Source organism: Bufo bufo, chromosome 6 (assembly GCF_905171765.1).
Source record: "Bufo bufo chromosome 6, aBufBuf1.1, whole genome shotgun sequence".
NCBI classification, from domain to species: domain Eukaryota; kingdom Metazoa; phylum Chordata; class Amphibia; order Anura; family Bufonidae; genus Bufo; species Bufo bufo.
The window spans coordinates 405,838,019-405,859,587 of NC_053394.1; the positions used below are offsets into that span (position 1 = coordinate 405,838,019).

The 21,569-nt window shown below is 42.6% G+C and overlaps 1 protein-coding gene and 1 long non-coding RNA gene across 2 annotated transcripts; both read left to right on the plus strand.

The window, feature by feature from the left end:
- The first annotated feature begins 1,764 nt into the window (after window positions 1–1,764).
- Window positions 1,765–18,193, plus strand: LOC121004549. Its single transcript, XR_005779745.1, has 3 exons — window positions 1,765–1,956; window positions 3,028–3,130; window positions 17,875–18,193. It is a non-coding gene; the product is annotated as an uncharacterized LOC121004549 (long non-coding RNA).
- Window positions 18,194–18,220: 27 nt separating this feature from the next.
- Window positions 18,221–20,105, plus strand: LOC121005786 (zinc finger protein 271-like). The gene is made up of 4 exons (XM_040438551.1): window positions 18,221–18,230; window positions 18,277–18,399; window positions 18,484–18,651; window positions 18,736–20,105. The coding sequence occupies exons 1-4, from the start codon at window positions 18,221–18,223 to the stop codon at window positions 19,479–19,481; spliced, it is 1,047 nt and encodes a 348-aa protein (XP_040294485.1). The 3' UTR covers window positions 19,482–20,105.
- Window positions 20,106–21,569: the final 1,464 nt, after the last annotated feature.

Below are 21,569 nucleotides of genomic sequence, written 5' to 3' on the forward strand. Positions count from 1 at the left end.
TTATCCTAATGCATTCTGAATGGAGAGAAATCCGTTCAGGATGCATCAGGATGTCTTCAGTTCCGGTACGGAACGTTTGTTGGCCGGAGAAAATACCGCAGCATGCTGCGCTTTTTGCTCCGGCCAAAAATCCGGAACACTTGCCGCAAGGCCGGATCCGGAATTAATGCCCATTGGAAGGCATTGATCCGGATCCGGCCTTAAGCTAAACGTCGTTTCGGCGCATTGCCGGAGCCGACATTTAGCTTTTTCAGAGTGGTTACCATGGCTGCCGGGACGCTAAAGTCCTGACAGCCATGGTAAGTGTAGTGGGGAGCGGGGGAGCAGTGTACTTACCGTCCGTGCGGCTCCCCGGGCGCTCCAGAGTGACGTCAGGGCGCCCCAAGCGCATGGATCACGTCATCCATGCGCATGGGGCGCTCTGACGTCATTCTGGAGCGCCCCGGGAGCCGCACGGACTGTAAGTATACCGCTCCCCCGCTCCCCACTACTACTATGGCAACCAGGACTTTAATAGCGTCCTGGGTGCCATAGTAACACTCAAAGCATTTGGAAGACGGTTCCGTCTTAAAATGCTTTCAGTGCACTTGCGTTTTTCCGGATCCGGCAGGCACCTCCGGCAACGGAAGTGCATGCCGGATCCCAACAACGCAAGTGTGAAAGAGGCCTTAGGCTGCTGACTTCATGGTTGTGCTGCATTTTCTTCCAACAAAAGAAATCACAGCAGACATAAATAACATTGATCTAATTCTATTTTGTAATTAATGTCATTCAGTTTTGCTGTGTGTGTGGTTTGCATGATCTCTTTTTTGCTTCTAGAAAAAGTGCCATAAATGCAGGTACATTGCTGCTAAAAACACATTTTTTTATGTGTTTTTTGTTGCTGTACCAAAAACTAGCAAAGCTGCAACATGTGGCAGCACCCTTATCCTTGCATCACCGCTGCAATTGACTATAATGGTAGTATGGAGGAGGAACGGCCTTAACTGGATATTCAGCATCTACACTTTATTATTATTATTTCCTCCGATGTCTCCTCTTATTATCTCCAGTAATTGTATTTTACATGGGATTTTGTAGGATTTTACATCGTCTTATCTTCTCTCCATACAGGTTCCTACAATATAGGATCCGCTCAGTGGAGATCTTCTATATAAGATCCTTCTCCTGATTGACCCGTCAAGAATGGATAGGGACAGGGACAAGATGGCGGAGAGTATAATAAATCTCACCGTAGAGATCCTCTTCCGGCTTACTGGAGAGGTGAGAGATTCTGATGATGTCACATTACATCATCTTATCTATGTTACTAACAGATGGACATGACTGGAGAGGTGAGGGACTCTGGAGATGTATGGAGTGATATTTATTACTGTGTCTCTCCATAACCAGGACTACACAGTAGTGAAGAAGACATCTAGTGGGCGCTGTCAGGCCCCTGTGTCTGAAGGATGGGGAAGAACCCTGAGCCCAATCACAGGGCCTCCACCTCACCCCCTGATACTTGAGGAAATCAATAGAGAGAAGATCCTAGAACTCACCAACAAGATGATTGAGCTGCTGACTGGAGAGGTGACACTGCTGGGGATGCTGGGACATTATACAGGAACACTATGAAGGGATCTGGGTGATGACTGTACCATTGTGTTGTCAGGTTCCTATAAGGTGTCAGGATGTTGGCGTCTATTTCTCCTTGGAGGAGTGGGAGTATTTAGAAGGGCACAAGGATCTGTACAAGGACATCATGATGGAGGACCACCAGCCCCTCACATCACCAGGTAATAGACATGACTAAGTACACATGTCCTCTCATGATCTGTATGTAAGGAATGAATTCAGTCACTGGATGTGTTTCCTACAGTTAAGGAAGAGAGAAGAACACCGGAGAGATGTCCCAGTCCTCTTCTTCCACAAGATGGTTCAGAAGAACATCACAATGTCCCACAGGATGATCAGGTAGATGGAGATAAGGTCTCATGAAATGTCCCCCATGATCTTTAGAAGACTGTGAAGATCTTGTGTTCAGTCTTGTTTTATCCACCAGTATTATATGTTTTATCCTTGTATAATGAGAAAGGTGGAGATGGCAGGAGTACAGCTGACCATAGACATTACATGGTGTCTGAATCTATTTACAGTTTTCTGGCTATGGAGACTGCTGACTGAAATAAGGAACCAACAGGTTGGATTTATACAGAAAACCTGCAGATAATTGTGTGAAACGAAGTGGAAGTGGATCCGCTTTGTCTCTTACAAAGATTTGACTAGGAACAACTTCTAAAGGCATTATTCAAGTGGCCTCCTGGTTTTCACCCTTTAACTCCTGTACAAGGATCTTGACTCTGCTGCAGAGGAACCACCAGGACTCTAACTCTTGAAGTAGTCTCTGTAAAGCTGCCCCTACTGTGGTCAAGGGACACTTGTAGAACCATAGTCAAGGAGAGGCTGAGGGCAGGCAGAGTACATGCAATATGGTAAACAGTCAGATGTCAAGGCAGGCAGCTCAGGGTCAGAACTGAGATCAGGCAAGAGTCAGGTCAGACAGCTAAGGGTCAAATCTAGAAGTCAGGCAGAAGACTATACAGAAAACAGGCAAGCAAGCTAATGTCACAACTTTAGTGTACTAGAAACTGTTGCTCAGGTGCCTTCCCATGGCTGTGAGAGATTATTGTGCATGTGTACTTAACCTTTAAGAGTTGGTGAAAACACGTGCGTGTGCCCTATGGGCAACGAGTGCCACTGTCATCAGAAAGCAGACATCAGCCTATGTGGAAGGACAGCGTTTCTCCAGCAGCCAGAATCACTAGGCAGGGGGAGAGGAACTCCAGTGGGACAAGACTCTAGACCCTTGAAGCTTTAAATCGGGTGAACAGGCAGCAGGCATGCCCACCAACAGAAGAGGAGTGTCTGCAAGCATATACTGCAACCATAACAAAAGACTGCTGTCATTTTGGCTTTCTGGTCATATTAAACATTCCACTCGACTTCTCCAAATGTCTGATGACTTTTACAATATTTCTTTCATAGTTTGTGAATCCGGGTGAAGATCTGAACATGATATATGTTACAGAGACACATGTGAGGGATGATGAGCAGATTATAGAGGACATTCCTACAGATAACCGCCCAGGTGAGTAGTAACTAGGGTTGAGTAAAGTTCAGGTTCGTACCGAACTTTAGGATTTTTAGACCACGAACCCAAACCCGAACTTTTCCGTAAAAGTTCGGGTTCGGTGTTCGGCGCTTTCTTGGCGCTTTTTGAAAGGCTGCACAGCAGCCAATCAACAAGCGGTTAACTGTCTGACCTTAGAAGCCATGACAGCCATGCCTACTAATGGCATGGCTGTGATTGGCCAGAGCAGCATGTGACCCAGGCTCTATATAAGCTTGAGTCACATAGCGCTGCACGTCACTCTGCTGTTACAAGTGTAGGGAGAGGATGCTGCTGGACTTGTGATTTCAGGGAGAGAATAGGAGAGAATCTAACTCAGCGATTATACAGAGAAATAGTTGTGTGGGTGCAGGGCACTATCGTTTTACCCTGCTCTGAGGCCATTGACCAAAAAAAAAAAAACTTTTATAATTCTGTTAGTTAGGTGGGTGGCGGCGGCCAATTTATGCAAGCTCAGTGCACCAGCACTGCATCTGAGCTTTTGGGACATTGCAAATCACCATTTTTTTGCCAAACTACAACATCTGGATTAGTCAGTGTGCAATTTAAGCTAGAAATACACCCATTATTTTCTGGGGTTTTAAAAACACACTATTCTTTTCAAAAAACTGTATTTTCCAGATCTGCAAGTGTTAAATTCAAGTTTAATATACACTCACCTAAAGAATTATTAGGAACACCTGTTCTATTTCTCATCAATGCGATTATCTAGTCAACCAATCACATGGCAGTTGCTTCAATGCATGTAGGGTTGTGGTCATGGTCAAGACAATCTTCTGAACTCCAAACTGAATGTCAGAATGGGAAAGAAAGGTGATTTAAGCAATTTTGAGCGTGGCATGGTTGTTGGTGCCAGACGGCCGGTCTGAGTATTTCACAATCTGCTCAGTTACTGGGATTTTCACACACAACCATTTCTAGGGTTTACAAAGAATGGTGTGAAAAGGGAAAATCATCCAGTATGCGGCAGTCCTGTGGGCGAAAATGCCTTGTTGATGCTAGAGGTCAGAGGAGAATGGGCCGACTGATTCAAGCTGATAGAAGAGCAACGTTGACTGAAATAACCACTCGTTACAACCGAGGTATGCAGCAAAGCATTTGTGAAGCCACAACACGCACAACCTTGAGGCGGATGGGCTACAACAGCAGAAGACCCCACCGGGTACCACTCATCTCCACTACAAATAGGAAAAAGAGGCTACAATTTGCACGAGCTCACCAAAATTGGACTGTTGAAGACTGGAAAAATGGTTTCTTGAACATGACAATGAGTTCACTGTACTAAAATGTCCCCCACAGTCACCAGATCTCAACCCAATAGAGCATCTTTGGGATGTGGTGCCCTGGATGTGCATCCCTCAAATCTCCATCAACTGCAAGATGCTATCCTATCAATATGGGCCAACATTTCTAAAGAATGCTATCAGCACCTTGTTGAATCAATGCCACGTAGAATTAAGGCAGTTCTGAAGGCAAAAGGGGGTCCAACACCGTATTAGTATGGCGTTCCTAATAATTCTTTAGGTGAGTGTATACAGCTTTCATATTCTGTTACCAAAAAAACACAATTTTGGCAATCTACAACATCTTGGTTAGTCAGTGTGCAATTTAAGGTAGAAATACACCCATCATTTTCTGGGGTTTGAAAAACATTTTTTTTTTTACAAAAAACACTATTTTCAGGCCTTGCAGCATCAGCACGTGTGAAATTACAGGCTTATATACTGCTGTCAAATTCAGTTCTTAAACAAACACTCGTTTGGGCACAAAAAATTTAGTTGGCAGCCTTTGATGCAGATGTCATTGTGAGATACACCCTTAATACATTTGGGTTACATTCAGAGATTTTAAATACCGCCATTTGGTGCACAAATATTGAATTCAGGCCTGCACTGGTTCAGGCCCTGTGAGATACACCCTCTACATACAGGGATTTTAAATGCAGCCATTTAGGGCAAAGAAATATTTAGTTCAGGCCTACACTGGTTCAGACCGTGTGAGATACCACCTCTACATACAGGAGTTTGATTCAGGGATTTGAAATACAGCCATTTAAAATACAGCCATTTTGTGCAAATAAATATTTACTTCAGGCCTATACTGGTTCAGACCATGTGAAATACCCCCTCTACATACAGGGGTTTGAATCAGGCATTTGAAATACAACCATTTTGGGCAAAGAATTTTTTTATTTAGGCCTACACTGGTTCAGGCCCTGTGAGATACTCCCTCTACATACAGGGGTTTGATTCAGGGATTTGAAATACAGCCATTTGAAATGCAGCCATTTTGTGCAAATAAATATTTACTTCAGGCCTACACTGGTTCAGACCGTGTGAGATACCCCCTCTACATACAGGGGTTTGAATCAGGCATTTGAAATACAGCCATTTTGGGCAAAGAAATATTTTCTTCAGGCCTACACTGGTTCAGACCGTGTGAAATACTCCCTCTACATACAGGGGTTTGAATCAGGCATTTGAAATACAGCCATTTGAAATAGCCATTTTGGGCAAAGAAATATTTAATTTAGGCCTACACTGGTTCAGGCCCTGTGAGATACTCCCTCTACATACAGGGGTTTGAATCAGGCATTTGAAATACAGCCATTTTGGGCAAAGAAATATTTACGTCAGGCCTACACTGGTTCAGACCGTGTGAGATACCCCCTCTACATACAGGGGTTTGATTCAGGGATTTGAAATACAGCCATTTTGTGGAAAGAAATATTTACTTCAGGCCAACACTGGTTCAGGCCCTGTGAGATACACCCTCTACATACAGGGGTTTGAATCAGGCATTTGAAATACAGCCATTTAGGGCAAAGAAATATTTAGTTCAGGCCTACACTCGTTCAGACCGTGTGAGATACTCCCTCTACATACAGGGGTTTGATTCAGGGATTTGAAATACAGCCATTTGAAATACAGACAGTTTGTGAAAAGAAATATTTACTTCCGGCCTACACTGGTTCAGACCGTGTGAGATACCCCCTCTACATACAGGGGTTTGAATCAGGCATTTGAAATACAGCCAATTTGGGCAAAGAAATTTTTAATTTAGGCCTACACTGGTTCAGGCCCTGTGAGATACTCCCTCTACATACAGGGATTTGAAATACAGCCATTTTGTGCAAATAAATATTTACTTCAGGCCTACACTGGTTCAGACCGTGTGAGATACCCCCTCTACATACAGGGGTTTGAATCAGGCATTTGAAATACAGCCATTTGAAATACAGCCATTTTGGGCAAAGAAATATTTAATTTAGGCCTATATGCTGGATGTTGAATGAGGCATTGGTGTACATTTTGGCCAAAGCGTAATAAGCCACTCACCACGTCAAGGTAGCCTCTATGAGTGGTCCCTAACACTAGTACCTACCTGTTAGGGACCACTCATAGAGGCGACCTTGACGTGGTGAGTGGCTTATTACGCTTTGGCCAAAATGTACACCAATGCCTCATCCAGCATAGAGGCAGGGCAGAATGCTGGTTGCAGAGTGCTATTGCATTTGTATTTTGCGTTTGTATATGTATTTCGCCATAGTGATGTGCACCTGCATACAGGGTTGTGCTGACTGAACCCCCCACATTTTTTCTTTGTAGTATATATTGGAGGCGTGGCGATCTCCATGCAGTCATGCACACCTGACCAGTCAATCTGTCCTGGAGGCTGGTTTTAAAGTCAGTATAAAACTGAGTCTGCTTATATAGCACCTACCAGTAGCCATTTGGCTCCAGGAGAAGTATATAGTGGGCTCAGCATGCATGTTGGTACTTGCATCCCTGGATCCGATGAAAGCTGTAATGGCACCGGACGGAGTTAAAAGCAGAGTGTGCTTGGCGTGCATGCTGCACCTGCATTGCCTGGACTTTGTGTGGCTGTGATGGCCCATAAACAGGTAGGAACTAGTGTTAGGGACCACTCCATAGAGGCGACCTTGACGTGGTGAGTGGCTTATTACGCTTTGGCCAAAATGTACACCAATGCCTCATCCAGCATAGAGGCAGGGCAGAATGCTGGTTGCAGAGTGCTATTGCATTTGTATTTTGCGTTCATAAATGTTCTCAACCTGAGCACAACCTGCATGACCAGGCCTCCTCCTGCTTCCTCTTCTGCTGCAGTCGCGGCCTCTTCATCCACCTCTAGAGTGACAGTGCCACCTGCCACCCCGCAAACAGAGGATCTGCCAGCAACACCAACACCTGGGTCACCAAGCATCTCCACAATGTCCCACGGAAGCGTTCACCTCTCCATATCCCAAACGCTGGAGAGGAAGAGGAAGTACCCCCCTACCAACGAATGCCAGCATTTCTAAATTACTGGCCTTTGAAATGCTGTTATTCCGTCTGGTGGAGACTGATAGTTTTAAAGGCCTTCTCATGGTGGCTGTCCCACAGTACGTCATGCCCAGCTGCCATTACTTTTCAAGGCGAGCCATCCCTTCCCTTCACAACCAAGTAGGGGACAAAATCAGGTGTGCACTGCGCAATGCCATCTGTGGCAAAGTGCACCTGACTACGGATATGTGGACCAGTAAGCACGGTCAGGGCCGTTATATCTCCATAACAGCACACTGGGTAAATGCAGTGGCGGCTGGGCCTGAGGCGGATAGCAGTTTGGCGCATGTCCTTCCACCACCGAGGATTGCAGGGCGCTTCAGTTTGCCTCCTGTTGCTTCCTCCTCCTACTCTGTATCCTCATTCTCTACCAGCTCCTCATCCGGTCAGCGTAACACCTTCACCACCAACTTCAGCACAGCCAGGGGTAAACGACAGCAGGCAGTTTTAAAACGTATCTGTTTGGGGGACAAACCCCACACCGCGCAGGTGCTGTGGATGGGCCTTGAACAACAGACCGATGAGTGGTTTGTGCCAGTCAGCTTCAAGCCCGGCCTGGTGGTGTGCAATAATGGGCGAAATCTTGTAGCAGCTCTGGGACTAGCCGGTTTGACGCAAATCCCTTGCCTGGTGCATGTGCTGAATTTGGTGGTGCAGAGAATCCTTAAAAATTACCCCAATATGTCAGAGCTGCTGCATAAAGTGCGGGCCGTCTGTGCGTGCTTTCGGCGTTCTCACCCTGCTGCTGCTCACCTGTCAGTGCTGCAGCGTAACTTCGGCCTTCCCGCTCACCGCCTCATATGCGACGTGCCCACAAGGTGGAACTCCACCTTGCACATGCTGGCCAGACTGTGCGAGCAGCAGCAGGCGATAGTGGAGTTTCAGCTGCAGCACGCACGGGTGAGTCGCTCGGCGGAACAGCACCACTTCACTACCAATGACTGGGCCTCCATGTGAGACCTGTGTTCCTTGTTGCGGTGTTTCGAGTACTCCACCAACATGGCCAGTGCCGATAACGCAGTTCTCAGCGTTACTATCCCACTTCTATGACTCTTTGAAAAAACGCTCCTGGCGATGATGGAAGAGGATGTGGCACAGGAGGAGGGAGAGGGATCATTTCGTAGGGTTTCCAGCCAGTCATTCCCAAGGTGCTTCGAGGGTGGGTTCCTGCACCCACAAACCCAAGGTACACAATTGTCCAGCCAGGGCACAGTTCTGTAGGATGAGGAGGTGGAGGATGAGGAGGAGGAGATGCAGGAGGAGGAACCATGTTCACAGCAGGGTGGCACCCAGACCAGCTCATGGCCATCACTGGTGCGTGGATGGGGGGATACAGAGGACACAGACGATACACCTCCCACAGAGGAGAGGACAGATTTTCGTTGCCTCTGGGCAGCCTGGAACACATGAGCGATTACATGCTGCAGTGTCTCTGCAACGACCGCCGAGTTGCCCACATTCTAACTTGTGCTGATTACTGGGTGGCCACGCTGCTGGATCCCCGTTACAAGGACAATGTACCGTCCTTAATTCCGTCACTGGAGCGTGATCGTAAGATGCGCGAGTACAAGCGCACGCTGGTAGATGCGCTGCTGGTGGCATTCCCACCTTACAGCGGGGGCACAGTGGAAGCACAAGGTGAAGGCAGAGGTCGCCAACGCAGCTGGGGCACCGCCAGCACCTCAGAAGGCAGGGTTAGCATGGCCGAAATGTGGAAAAGCTTTGTCAGCACGCCACAACAACCAGCACCACCAGCTGATATGGAACGTCTTAGCAGGAGGCAGCATTTCACCAACATGGTGGAGCAGTATGTGTGCACACACTTACACGTACTGAATGACAGGTCTGCCCCCTTCAACTTCTGGGTCTCCAAATTGGGCACATGGCCTGAGCTTGCCCTTTACGCCTTGGAGGTGCTGGCCTGCCCTGCAGCCAGTGTATTATCTGAACGTGTTTAGAACGGAAGGGGGTGTCATCACAGACAAGTCCTCCTCCACTGCCGCTTCCACCTACTCCGCTACGTCCACCGCCTCCTCAAACTCCTACTCCATATGGAACTCCACCTCTTAAATCCATTTTTATTTTGTACGTGTTTATTTTATATCATTTCACTACTTTGTCATTAACATTTTCTGGTGAAATTCACCAATTTTTCGGTGTATAGTACCACTGCTATACCTAGTAGGCCGGTTAAAAAAAATAATAATTCTCATTTACATTTTCGGGTGAAATTCACAAATTTTTGGGTGTATAGTACCACTGCTATACCTAGTAGGCCGGTAAAAAAAATAAAAAATTCTCATTTACATTTTCTGTCGAAATTCACCAATTTTTGGGTGTGATGTACCACTCCTCTACCTAGTTGACAGCTTAATAAATTTCAATAATTTTTCTGTTACATTCTTGGGTTGACATTATACAATTTTAGATGTGAATAAACACCTGCTATGCATAGGTGACAGGGAACAAAATTTTATATATTATTCAGTAATTAATGCGCACCACATCCTTTCATTCAATGCTTTAAACTTTGAAAAGTTGTCACACTTTTACGCTTTAATAATTTCTCCCATATTTCAACTCTATAATTTTAAATTTGAAAAAATTAATCCTACCTTGGATGTGGTCTCTCTTTCTCATGCACCCTCTCTGGCCTGGAACCTTGATTCCCCGATCACCATGGTAGACGCATAAAAGAACATCGAAAGCTGATAGAGCAGATATCAAATTGGATCGTGAACATCACGGGACGTGCGACATGGTGGGGCACTAAGTGTGCACACGCCTACACGAACTGACTGACAGGGGTCAGCTCCTGCAACTTTTGGGTCTCCAAATCGGGCACATGGCCTTAGCTTGCCCTTTACCCCTTGGAGGTGCTGGCCTGCCCTGCAGCCAGTGTATTGTCTGAACGTGTGTTTAGCATGACTGGAGGGGGTTATCACAGGTTATATTTCCCAATGTTTTGGGGTGTACCCAAATTTTAAAAATAAAATTCAAAACCAAAAAGCAGTGTAGGCTACCTCCTCTTCCACTGCCGCTTCCACCTACACCGCCACATCCACCGCCTCCTCAACCTCCTACTCCATATGGACCTGGTCCTCCTAGATCAAGTTTTTTTTTAACGTATTTTATGGTATTTTAAGTCATTTCCCTATCCACATTTGTTTGCAGAGCACTTGCCATGCTCTTAACCACACTTTGAAACCATTTTTACAGCCATTTTAGTACTCAAAAGTTTGGGTCCCCATTGACTTCAACTTTTTTCCGAAGTTCGGCCGAACCTGAACATCCAAGTGTCCGCTCAACTCTAGTAGTAACTACTAAATAAAGCAGAGAAGACTCACAGATTCTACTCATTCACTAAATACTGATTCCTCATTCCACTATCAGGTACTGGTGGAAGTTTGGGGGGCACATACTTTCTAACAGGTTCTCTTTGCTAGCACATAATTCTTACCACTACGTGGGGTTCCACAGTATTGATCAGAAGTTTGGGTTTATCATCTATTATTCTAACTTCTATGAACCCTCTTTCAGTAGTACTTAAAGGTTTCACTTACAATTCTGAATTTTGGGGAATCGGGAAGAGCCCTATGGCAGAGCCACCACCGGGGCAGGGTAAACAGGGGGAATAAAAAGATCCACCGCTGATCATTAGCAGCTGCCTGTCTGTCAGTAAAGATCTAACAATGTCCTGGTGTAAGGAGGTAATCACAGGAATCAATCCCCAGTGGTCAGTGACAGCTTGCTGTGGTGTTCTCACTACCTCCTGTTAAAGACTTCATTGCTATCCCCCACCCTCCTTCTGGGCTCTGATCAATCTCACTATATGAAAATATCTGATGGCAGCTGTCTAATGGTCCCCCAGATTACACCTCAGGGAGCACATTGAGGATAGTCATGGTGTGACATGACAATCATATAGAATTGCTGTATGTACAGAGCGGTTTTATAGGTGAGCAGTTCTATATTTGCCATCCACCATGTGATTTCCTCGGGCTATCACCCAAACAGGGAGGGGGAAATATTGCAGCCACCTATAGACTACATCCAGTATACAAAAAACTATTAATCTCTAACTGTTGTCTTGCATGATAATGTAACTTTCATTATTTTAGTAAAAATGTTTTATAACTGTCTGGTATATTACATATAAAGTAAAATCATTAATTACACAGACACTGTCGGCTAAGGGTACTTTCACACTTGCGGCAGAGAGATCCGGCAAGCAGTTCCGTCGCCGGAACTGCCTGTCGGATCAGGCAAAATGTATGGCAACTGATGGCATTAGTAAGACTGATCAGGATCCTTATCAGTCTTAAAAATGCCTGATCAGTCAAAAAAATGCATTGAAATGCCGGATCCGTCTTTCCGGATCCGGCATTTATTTTTTTCACCTTTTTTTTCAGTCTGCGCATGCGCAGACCGGAAGGACGGATCCGGCATTCAGGCAAGTCTTCAGTTTTTTTCGCCTGAGATAAAACCGTAGCATGCTGCGGTTTTCGCTTTTGCCTGATCAGTCAAAACAACTGAACTGAAGACATCCTGATGCAAACTGAACGGATTACTCTCCATTCAGAATGCATGGGGATAAAACTGCTCAGTTATTTTCCAGTATAGAGCCCCTGTGACGGAACTCTATGCCGGAAAAGAAAAACGCAAGTATGAAAGTACCCTAACCCAACTTATTTTGCTGAATTTTCGGCATGCTGGGGGATCTATAATAAAAAAAAAATGGAAATCTGCATCAGATTTCACAGAAACAGGGGCTACATTATCAGCAGATAACATTGTGTCCCGCAATTACAGTCGCGTACATTAATTGGGACATGAAAGTGATTGTCACTGATTCTCATTGAGATGGTCATTGTATTTTCCAAGAATTTTAACTTCTGGTGTAGAGATGGATATCACTTCTTGAAAGTGCTCCAAAATTATTACCTTGAAAGGAAACACTGAAAAGTTGATTTGGAAAATCACAAAGGTAGTTGTGGGGATTGGGAAAGTAGTTTCATAAATTGTGAAACTGCATAAAGAGCCGAGTACAACAGAAGCTTTCTGGAAAGGACGCTGTGGAAGAAACAGGAAATCAATTTCATGAGATGATGCTCTATGAAGAGAGAAATGGTTTCACATGGGGTCAATGTCCATGCCTCGTGTACTGGAATGTCGCCAGAATGGTAATCATAGACAAGGAAACTTCAAGACTGAACTATGAAAAAGTTTTTGTTTTTTTCTCTTGACAAAACTCACTTTGAGGTGCAAGAGCGTAGATCAAAGTTCATTTGAACTTCAACCTCACCTGATCCAACAAGCCCCAAAACACCAACCCACCAAGCTGATTTGGGAGTGCTTTACAACTACTAAACCAGTGAACACCCATTGAGGACAAGATGAACACTGAAAAACTGTTACCACCACTGCAGAAGTGGGTTTCTAAATGATGATATGGAATCAACACCAGGTGCCCTACCAGATACATCAAAGAGTTTTTGACCGAAAACAAGCTTGGAAACCTTGGCATGGAAAGTCAAAGGATACCAGTGGGGTATGGTGGCATTATGAAGGCATGGATGGGAAACATGTATTGTGTAACAAAAATTTTTGCAAGTGTGATGAAAGTGCAGTTCCAGGATTAAGAGATTAAAGATGTGCAGAAAACTGGTGGAATCGATGCATAAGAATCCAACAATTTACAAATTTAATGGATATAAAGATCTGTATTATTAACTACAGCATGAAAGGAATTATCTGTATGGCTATGTCCAGCTGTGAGAAATGATATGTTGGGAAGACCACACAAGAACTATGTCGAAAAGACTTCAAAAAATATACTATATGAAGAAAAGTATTGGGACACCGACACCTCCAGGATCTAATATGACATCCCATTCTAGATTTATAGGCATTTTTATGAAGGTGTTTTCCCCTTTGCAGCTAAATTAGCTTTCACACTTCTGGAAAGGTTATCTACAAGATTTTGGAGTGGAAATTTTGCCCACTCATCCAGAAGAGCATTTATGAGGTCAGACAATGATAACAGCTCGAGATCTTCATCAGGGCTGTTTGTGGCCAGTCAAGTTCTTTTAAACCAAACTCACCTAGCCATGCCTTTATGGACCTTACAATAATAATTGCCATAGCTCTCAATTAGACAGCAATGGACATGGGTTACTAATATTGTATACAAAAAATATTTATTATGTGGATCTTAACATAGTTGCTGTTCACAAAATTGTGATAGAAAATAGTCCCAGTGGCACTGCGTTTAGCTTCCTCCGCCTATACTGGCTATGTAATTTTTTGCAAGTGGGGTATTAACTCTAGCAACCTGGCGGTGCTCTGCCCGAAAGTAAACTTGAAAAGATACAAAAAGAAAATGTGTAGGCGCCACTCACCAATCAATGCAATCTTCTATTATTTCCTCCAGAGCTGGGTACATCATAGCTGAATACATCATTGCTGAATGCACACGGCTAAGTACATGATGGCTGGATACATAAAAGCTGAGTACATAAGATGGCTGGAGGCAGACTTGCATACATGCAGTGCTGACACAGGTGATAAGACGACAGCCGTTTCGCGCCTAAGCGCTTCTTCAGGCCGAACAACATAGTACACAATATGTGAGAGAGAATCTAAATCGCACATCCTCATTACTATGCTTTTGATATAACAACTGGCTATACAGCACTATTATCAATCTATTGCTGGGCACTATTAGGAGGCATTAGTATACAGTTTGATCAAAGAGCATAGGCCCACTTACCACGACAAGGTTGCCTCTTCAAGTGGGGATCTACCCTAACTTTGGCGCGGCACTGTGCGGCGACTATCGTGCCCCCACACCGCTCCAGCAGGAAACGGGACCCAGCAGCCACACAGCGACCTCACTGTGCAGCAAAGCCACCTAGGCCCTGGGCCCCATCACTCCACCAGCACAGCACAAAAGCGACGGCCACCGTCCAGCACCGCATAATGTGAACAGGTGCAAAGGGCTCACCTGTTCACAGCCTCTCAGGAACACCAACTGAGAGGTGGTAGGAAGTTATAAACCCTATGCAGACTTCTGCTAATTAAAAGCACCTGAGCTGAATGGGGAGGAGTGCTGATCCAGAGGGGGGAAAAAGAAAAGTCTATACAATGTATACAATATGTGAGAGAAAATCTAAATCGCTCATCCACATTACTATGCTTTTGATATAACAACTGTTTTAAATTTCAGCATGATAAAACATGGCTATACAGCACTATTATCAATCTATTGCTGTGCAACATAGTGGCGTCACTGCACCAGCCTTTGAATACCGGGGCTCATCTCACATGCGTGACGGCACCAGCGGCGCCCGCTTATGATGTCACCACAAGCCCAGCATTCCTTACCATGTTACAAAACACACAATTTTAAAAACAAAACCCTGCATTATGGCATACTAAATACTATAGAAACACTCCCATATCGATTTTTTTAATTTAAACTTAGGGCGCCCATTGCGCATGAGCGCAGAATCCACTTGCTCTCTCTCCTGAGAAGCTCTTTATGTCTGTCTCCCCATTGTGGGGGGTGCGGTACAATTTCTATGCCTGCAAACTTTAACACATCACTGTTTCCTCCATGTTCAATATTTACATGGTTAATAAGGCGTGGACACCCCTTTCCTGTAGCAATTGAATTTATGTGTTCACAAATTCTTTTGTACAGACATCTAATAGTTTTCCCTATCTAAAATCTACCGCATATACACAATATCAGGTAAACCACAAATTTGCTTTTACATGTGATCAAAGTGTTGACATGGTGTTGTAACCCACCAAAGGACAGAACTTTCCACTGGGGGTTAAACTTACAACAAGAGCAATTGCCACACCGACGATTTCCTTGTGGTCGCCAGCCTTCTAGCCATGTATTAGTTTTACTCTCTGTAAAACGGCTCCGGACCAACCTATCTTTTAATGTGTGACATCTCCTGAATGCTATTATAGGATGGGTCCCTTTTTATATCTCTGAGGTTATCATCACTTTCCAACATATCCTAATTATCTCTGATTATTCTTTTAATTTGATCAGCCGTGGGTCTATATTTAAAGGAAAACACAAAGGGTGGTGAATTGGCCTACTGATATCCCATCTTACTATCCCTTACTCTGACTGGGTTTTTTTGTGGACCTAAGTTTGTGGCCTTTGTCATTGCATCATTTAATAGGTTTATGGGATAACCTCTGGACAACAGGCGTCCCTTTTCGAATAGCATTGCTTTTGAAATGCAATGCATTATAGAGATAATGCATTACATTTTAAAAGCAATCAAAATACTGTATATTATAGTCCCCTTGTGGGACTATTAAGTAGTGAAAAAAATAAAAAAAATACACATTTATTAAATAAAAAAAATTCCATAAAATAAAAAAATAGGCTTTTTTTTCCATTGAAAATACGCTTTTCAATGAAAAAAATTGCAAAAAGAAAATATCCCCCATATGTTTGGTATTGCCGCGTCCGTAACGACCGGGACTACATAAATATTACATAAATTATCCCCTATGGTGAACGCCGTAAAAAATAAAAAATAAAAAAAGACAGAATTTCGAATTTATTCTTAGTTTCCACCGAAAAAAAACGTAATAACAAGCGATCAAAAAGCGGAATTTACTCCAAAATCATACCAATGAAAAATACAAGTTGTCTTTCAAAAATCAAGCCCTCACACAATTCGATATAAAAAACTAAAAAAAAGTTATTAAGTCTAGGGCCTGCCTCCTCTATTTTGTTGATACATCTCAGTCTCACAAACTGACCGTATGGAACCGCTTTTTTAACGCTATATGGGTGATAGCTGGAATAGTGTAATAACGAGTTGGTGGCTGTGGGCTTCGGAAAACCCCTCAATGTACATGCGACAGGGGTACCCATAGCGGTACCAAACTTTTGCCTGTACCACCTATCCCCAACTATTAGATGCCTGTATGAAAGAATTTGTGAATACATAAATTCAATTGCTACAAGAAAGGGGTGTCCACGCCTTATCAACCATGTCAATATTGAACAGTGATGTGTTAAAGTTTGCAGGCATAGAAATTGTACTGCACCCCCCACAAGGGGAGACAGACATAAAGAGCTTTTCAGGAGAGAGAGCAAGTGGATTCTGCGCTCATGCGCAATGGGTGTCCTAGGTTGGGTGTGTTTCTATAGTATTTAGTATGTCATAATGCAGGGTTTTGTTTTTAAAATTGTGTGTTTTGTAACCCGGTAAGGAATGCCGGGCTCATGGTGATGTCATCAGCGGGCGCCGCACCCCAGCGCCACTGGTGAGGTCACACATGTGAGATGAGCGCCGGTATTTAAAGGCTGGTGCAGTGACGCCACTATGTTGTTTGGCCTGAAGAAGCGCTTAGGCGCAAAACGGCCGTCGCCATTATCACCTGTATCAGCACTGCATGTATGTAAGTCTGCCTCCAGCCATCTCATGTACTCAGCTTTTATGTATCCAGCCATCATGTACTCAGCCGTGTGCATTCAGCAATGATGTATTCAGCTATGATGTACCCAGCTCTGGATGAAATAAAAGAAAATTGCACCGATTGTTGAGTGTCGCCTACACATTTTCTATTTGCATGTTTTATATTTGCTGTTCACACCTGAGACCTGCATTTTGTATGCAATGGTTTTCACCACAGAGCTGGATATCTTTACGATAGAGTGGGTATTACATCCATCCAGGCTGCTTAAGCAACATAAAGTACCATCGGTGTCAGTGCTGAGAAATCAGAGACAACACTGCGAGATGCTAAGCCAAAGACCTTCTCTATACTGCAGTCTGGAAGCTATCCTAAGGTGAATAGCCGTGCATTGGCCATAAGCAGTAGGACCATATAGCAAATGCACAGTGTGGTGAGAAGCGCTGAGCACTGACATGTTTGTAAGGTAACTTAATAATATGGCATATTGAAAGCGATTTATTTTTACCTTATGTGAGCTCGTATGACCACGCAAGAAATGAGTGGCCAGGGATGCTCTTGTGCTGGTATACTTGCTTAATACTATACAGCAGCAACAATATTGATTCTCGGTATTGCTCTTGTGTTGGTACAGTTATAACAAGATACAGCGTCTGGAATTTATTATCAGTTCTCATTCGCTGCCAAGCTGTATGTTGCATTTTTTATAAGATAGGAGATCTTGCTTATAGAAAAAACAGACATAATTTATGGTGATTTAGACAGCCGATTGTTGAGCAGATTATCATGGACAAACGTTCCTACAAATACTCGTCCCCGATAGTCTACCTATCTAAAGATGCAGCCAATGAATGAGATTATATTATTTAAAAATAATAAAATATGTTTTATTTCTGACAGATAACTGGACCAGGATCTCAGAGGAACATCTGAAAACTCCATATTTTAAAGCAGGCGATCATGGTGTCACAGAGAATACATATGAAGAGCATGCCAATATTCGAAATGCACCTTCGACCTTTCACAGCAAAGATCTATCATCTGATCCTTTGGACCAAGTCCACTCTAATGATTCATTATGGACCATTAGGCAAAATAAAAGTCACAGAAAGAGTGTTCAACATCAAAGAACTTACACAGGGAATAAACCATTTTCATCTTCAAAATGTAGGAAATATAGTGCTAAATCAACTCTGGTTACACATCAGAGTACTCACACAGGGGAGAAGCCATTTTCATGTTCAGAATGTGGAAAACGTTTCGACTATAAATCATATCTTGTTAAACATGAAAGAATTCACACAGGGGAGAAGCCATTTTCCTGTTCAGAATGTGAAAAAGTTTTTATCCAGAAATCAGATCTCGTTAAGCATGGGAGAATTCACACAGGGGAGAAGCCATTTTCCTGTTTAGAATGTGGAAAATGTTTCAACTATAAATCACATCTTGTTAAACATGAGAGAATTCACACAGCGGAGAAACCATTTTCTTGTTCAGAATGTGAAAAAGTTTTTATCCAGAAATCAGATCTTGTTAAGCATGAGAGAATTCACACAGGGGAGAAGCCATTTTCCTGTTCAGAATGTGAAAAAGGGTTTATCCAGAAATCAGATCTTGTTAACCATGAGAGAATTCACACAGGGGAGAAGCCATTTTCCTGTTCAGAATGTGGAAAATGTTTCAACTATAAATCACATCTTGTTAAACATGAGAGAATTCACACAGGGATGAAGCTATTTTCCTGTTCAGAATGTGAAAAAGGTTTTATCCAGAAATCAGATCTCGTTAAGCATGAGAGAATTCACACAGGGGAGAAGCCATTTTCCTGTTCAGAATGTGAAAAAGGTTTTATCCAGAAATCAGATCTCGTTAAGCATGAGAGAATTCACACATGGGAGAAGCCATTTTCCTGTTCAGAATGTGGAAAATGTTTCAACTATAAATCACATCTTGTTAAACATGAGAGAATTCACACAGGGGAGAAGCCATTTTCCTGTTCAGAATGTGAAAAAGGTTTTATCCAGAAATCAGATCTCGTTAAGCATGAGAGAATTCACACAGGGGAGAAGCCATTTTCCTGTTCAGAATGTGGAAAATGTTTTAACCAGAATTCACATCTTGTTGTACATCAGAGAATTCACACAGGAAAGAAACTCTATTCATGTTTAGAATGTGACAAATCTTTTAACGGCAAATCAGATCTTGTTAAACATCATAGAATTCACACAGGGGAGAAGCCATTTTCATGTTCAGAATGTGGAAAATGTTTCACAAATAAATCGCATCTTGTTACACATCAGATAAGTCACACAGGGGAGAAGCCATTTTCATGTTCAGAATGTGGAAAACGCTTTAGCAAAAAATTTGTTCTTGTTAGACATCAGAGCATTCACACACGGGAGAAGCCATTTTCCTGTTCAGAATGTCAGAAATGTTTTGCAACTAAATCATATCTTCTTAGACATGAGAGAATTCACACAGGACCAAAACCATTTTCAAGTTCATAATGTGGCAAATGTTTTAAACGCAAATCAGATCTGGTTAAACATCAGGGAATTCCCTTATGTCCTCACCTGCAGCACAATTGACACCCCTCTGTTCTAGAAGGACAGATGGAATTTTTTATTTAATCAAATTAATCACTAGATAATCAGACCCCTGAGACTATTTAAGGATACCTAGCCCCTCCTACCCTATGTTTTTTTTTAATGTCTATTGTGGACTTGGACAGATGATTTGCTTCTGGTTTTCTTGTCATGTTTCTGTTTTTATTGAGTATGCTGGACTTCCTAGATGGAGGAAGTTTAAGAGGTTGCATTAACCTTATACTGGTTTCTGATCCTTGAGAGATGCAGCTGCCTGCTATTGATTGTTTAGTTCGCACTAATGCACTTACATTTCCTACCCTTTAGGCAGCCTGATTTAGCGGCCCTTGGGACTTTACACATGTTGGGGTGAAAGCACCCTTCATTTTCAGCATTTCTCAGATAAACTTTACTGAGAAGATCACTGTGTGTATTGTTAACCACTTCCAGGCCGTGCCATTTATCCCCTTCCTGACCAGGCCTAATTTTGCAAATCTGACATGTTCACTTTATGTGGTAATAGCTTTGGAACACTTTTATTTATCTAAGCCATTCTGAGATTATTTTCTCATGACACATTGTACTTCATGATAGTCATAAATTTGAGTCAATATATTTCACCTTTATGTATGAAAAAATCCCAAATTTACAAAGAAAATTGAAAATTTCGCAATTTTCTAAATTTCCATTTCTCTGCTTTTAAAACAGAAAGTGATACCTCATAAAATATTTATTACTTAACATTCCCCATATATCTACTTTATGTTGGCATAATTTTGTAAATGTCATTTTATTTTTTTAGGACGTTAGAAGGCTTAGAATTTTAGAAGCAATTCTTAAAATTTTAAAAAATTTCCAAAATCCACTTTTTAAGGACCAGTTCAGTTCTGAAGTCACTTTGTGGGGCTTACACAGTGGAAACCCCCATAAATAACCCCATTGTAAAAACGACACCCCTCAAGTTACTCAAAACTAATTGAACTTTGTCAGCCCTTTAGATGTTCCACAAGAATTAAAGGAAAATGGAGAAGAAATTTCTAAATTTCACTTTTTTGGCAGATTTTCATTTTAATCCATTTTTTTCTTTATCACATCAAGGGTTAACAGCCAAACAAAACTCAATATTTATAACCCTGTTTCTGTGGTTTACAGAAACACCCCCAAGTGGTTGTAAACTGATGTAAGGGCACACGGCAGGGCGCAGAAGAAAAGGAGCGCTATATGGGTTTTGGAAAGCAGATTTTGCTGGGCTGGTTTTTAGATGCCATGTCCCATTTGAAGCCCCCCTGATGCACCCTTGCAGTAGAAACTCCCAAAAAGTTACCCATTTTAGAAACTAGAGTATAAGGTGCCAGTTTTATTGGTACTATTTTGGGTTACATATGATTTTTAATTGCTCTATATTAAGTTTTTTGTGAGGCAAGGTAACAAAAAAATGTCTGTGTTTGCACCGTTTTTATTTTTTACAACATTCATCTGACAGGGTAGATCATGTGCTATTTTTATAGAGCAGGTTATTACGGATGCAATGATATCAAATATGTCTACTTTATTTGTTTGTTTCAGTTTTACATAATAAAGCATTTTAGAAAAAAAATTATGTTTTTGTGTCCATTTTCTGAACGCAATATTATTTTTATTTTTCTGCCGATCGTCTTGTGCAGGGGCTCGTTTTTTGCAGGAAGAGTTGATGTTTTTATTGGTACCATTTTTGATAGGATTTTTGATCATTCATTATTACACTTTATGGGGCAAGGTGACCAAAATATTTGTTGTTTTAGCACAGTTTTATTTATTTCTACAGCGTTCACCTGAGGGGTTAGGCCATGTGACATTTTTATAGAGCAGATCGCTACGGACGTGGAAATACCTAATATGTATACTTTTTCTTATTTAAGTTTTACACAATAATAGCAATTTTAAAACCAAAAAATTATGTTTTAGTGCCTCCATAGTCTGAGAGTCATTGTTTTTTTTGTTTTTTTTGACCGATTGTCTTAGGTAGGGTCT

Excerpts from the sequence above, each read along its gene's own strand:
- LOC121005786 (XM_040438551.1), top strand. Across the intron at positions 18,400-18,483 it reads CTGTTTAGAATGTGGAAAAT|TTTTTATCCAGAAATCAGAT; the intron begins GTTTCAACTATA and ends AATGTGAAAAAG. Across the intron at positions 18,652-18,735 it reads CTGTTCAGAATGTGGAAAAT|GTTTTATCCAGAAATCAGAT; the intron begins GTTTCAACTATA and ends AATGTGAAAAAG.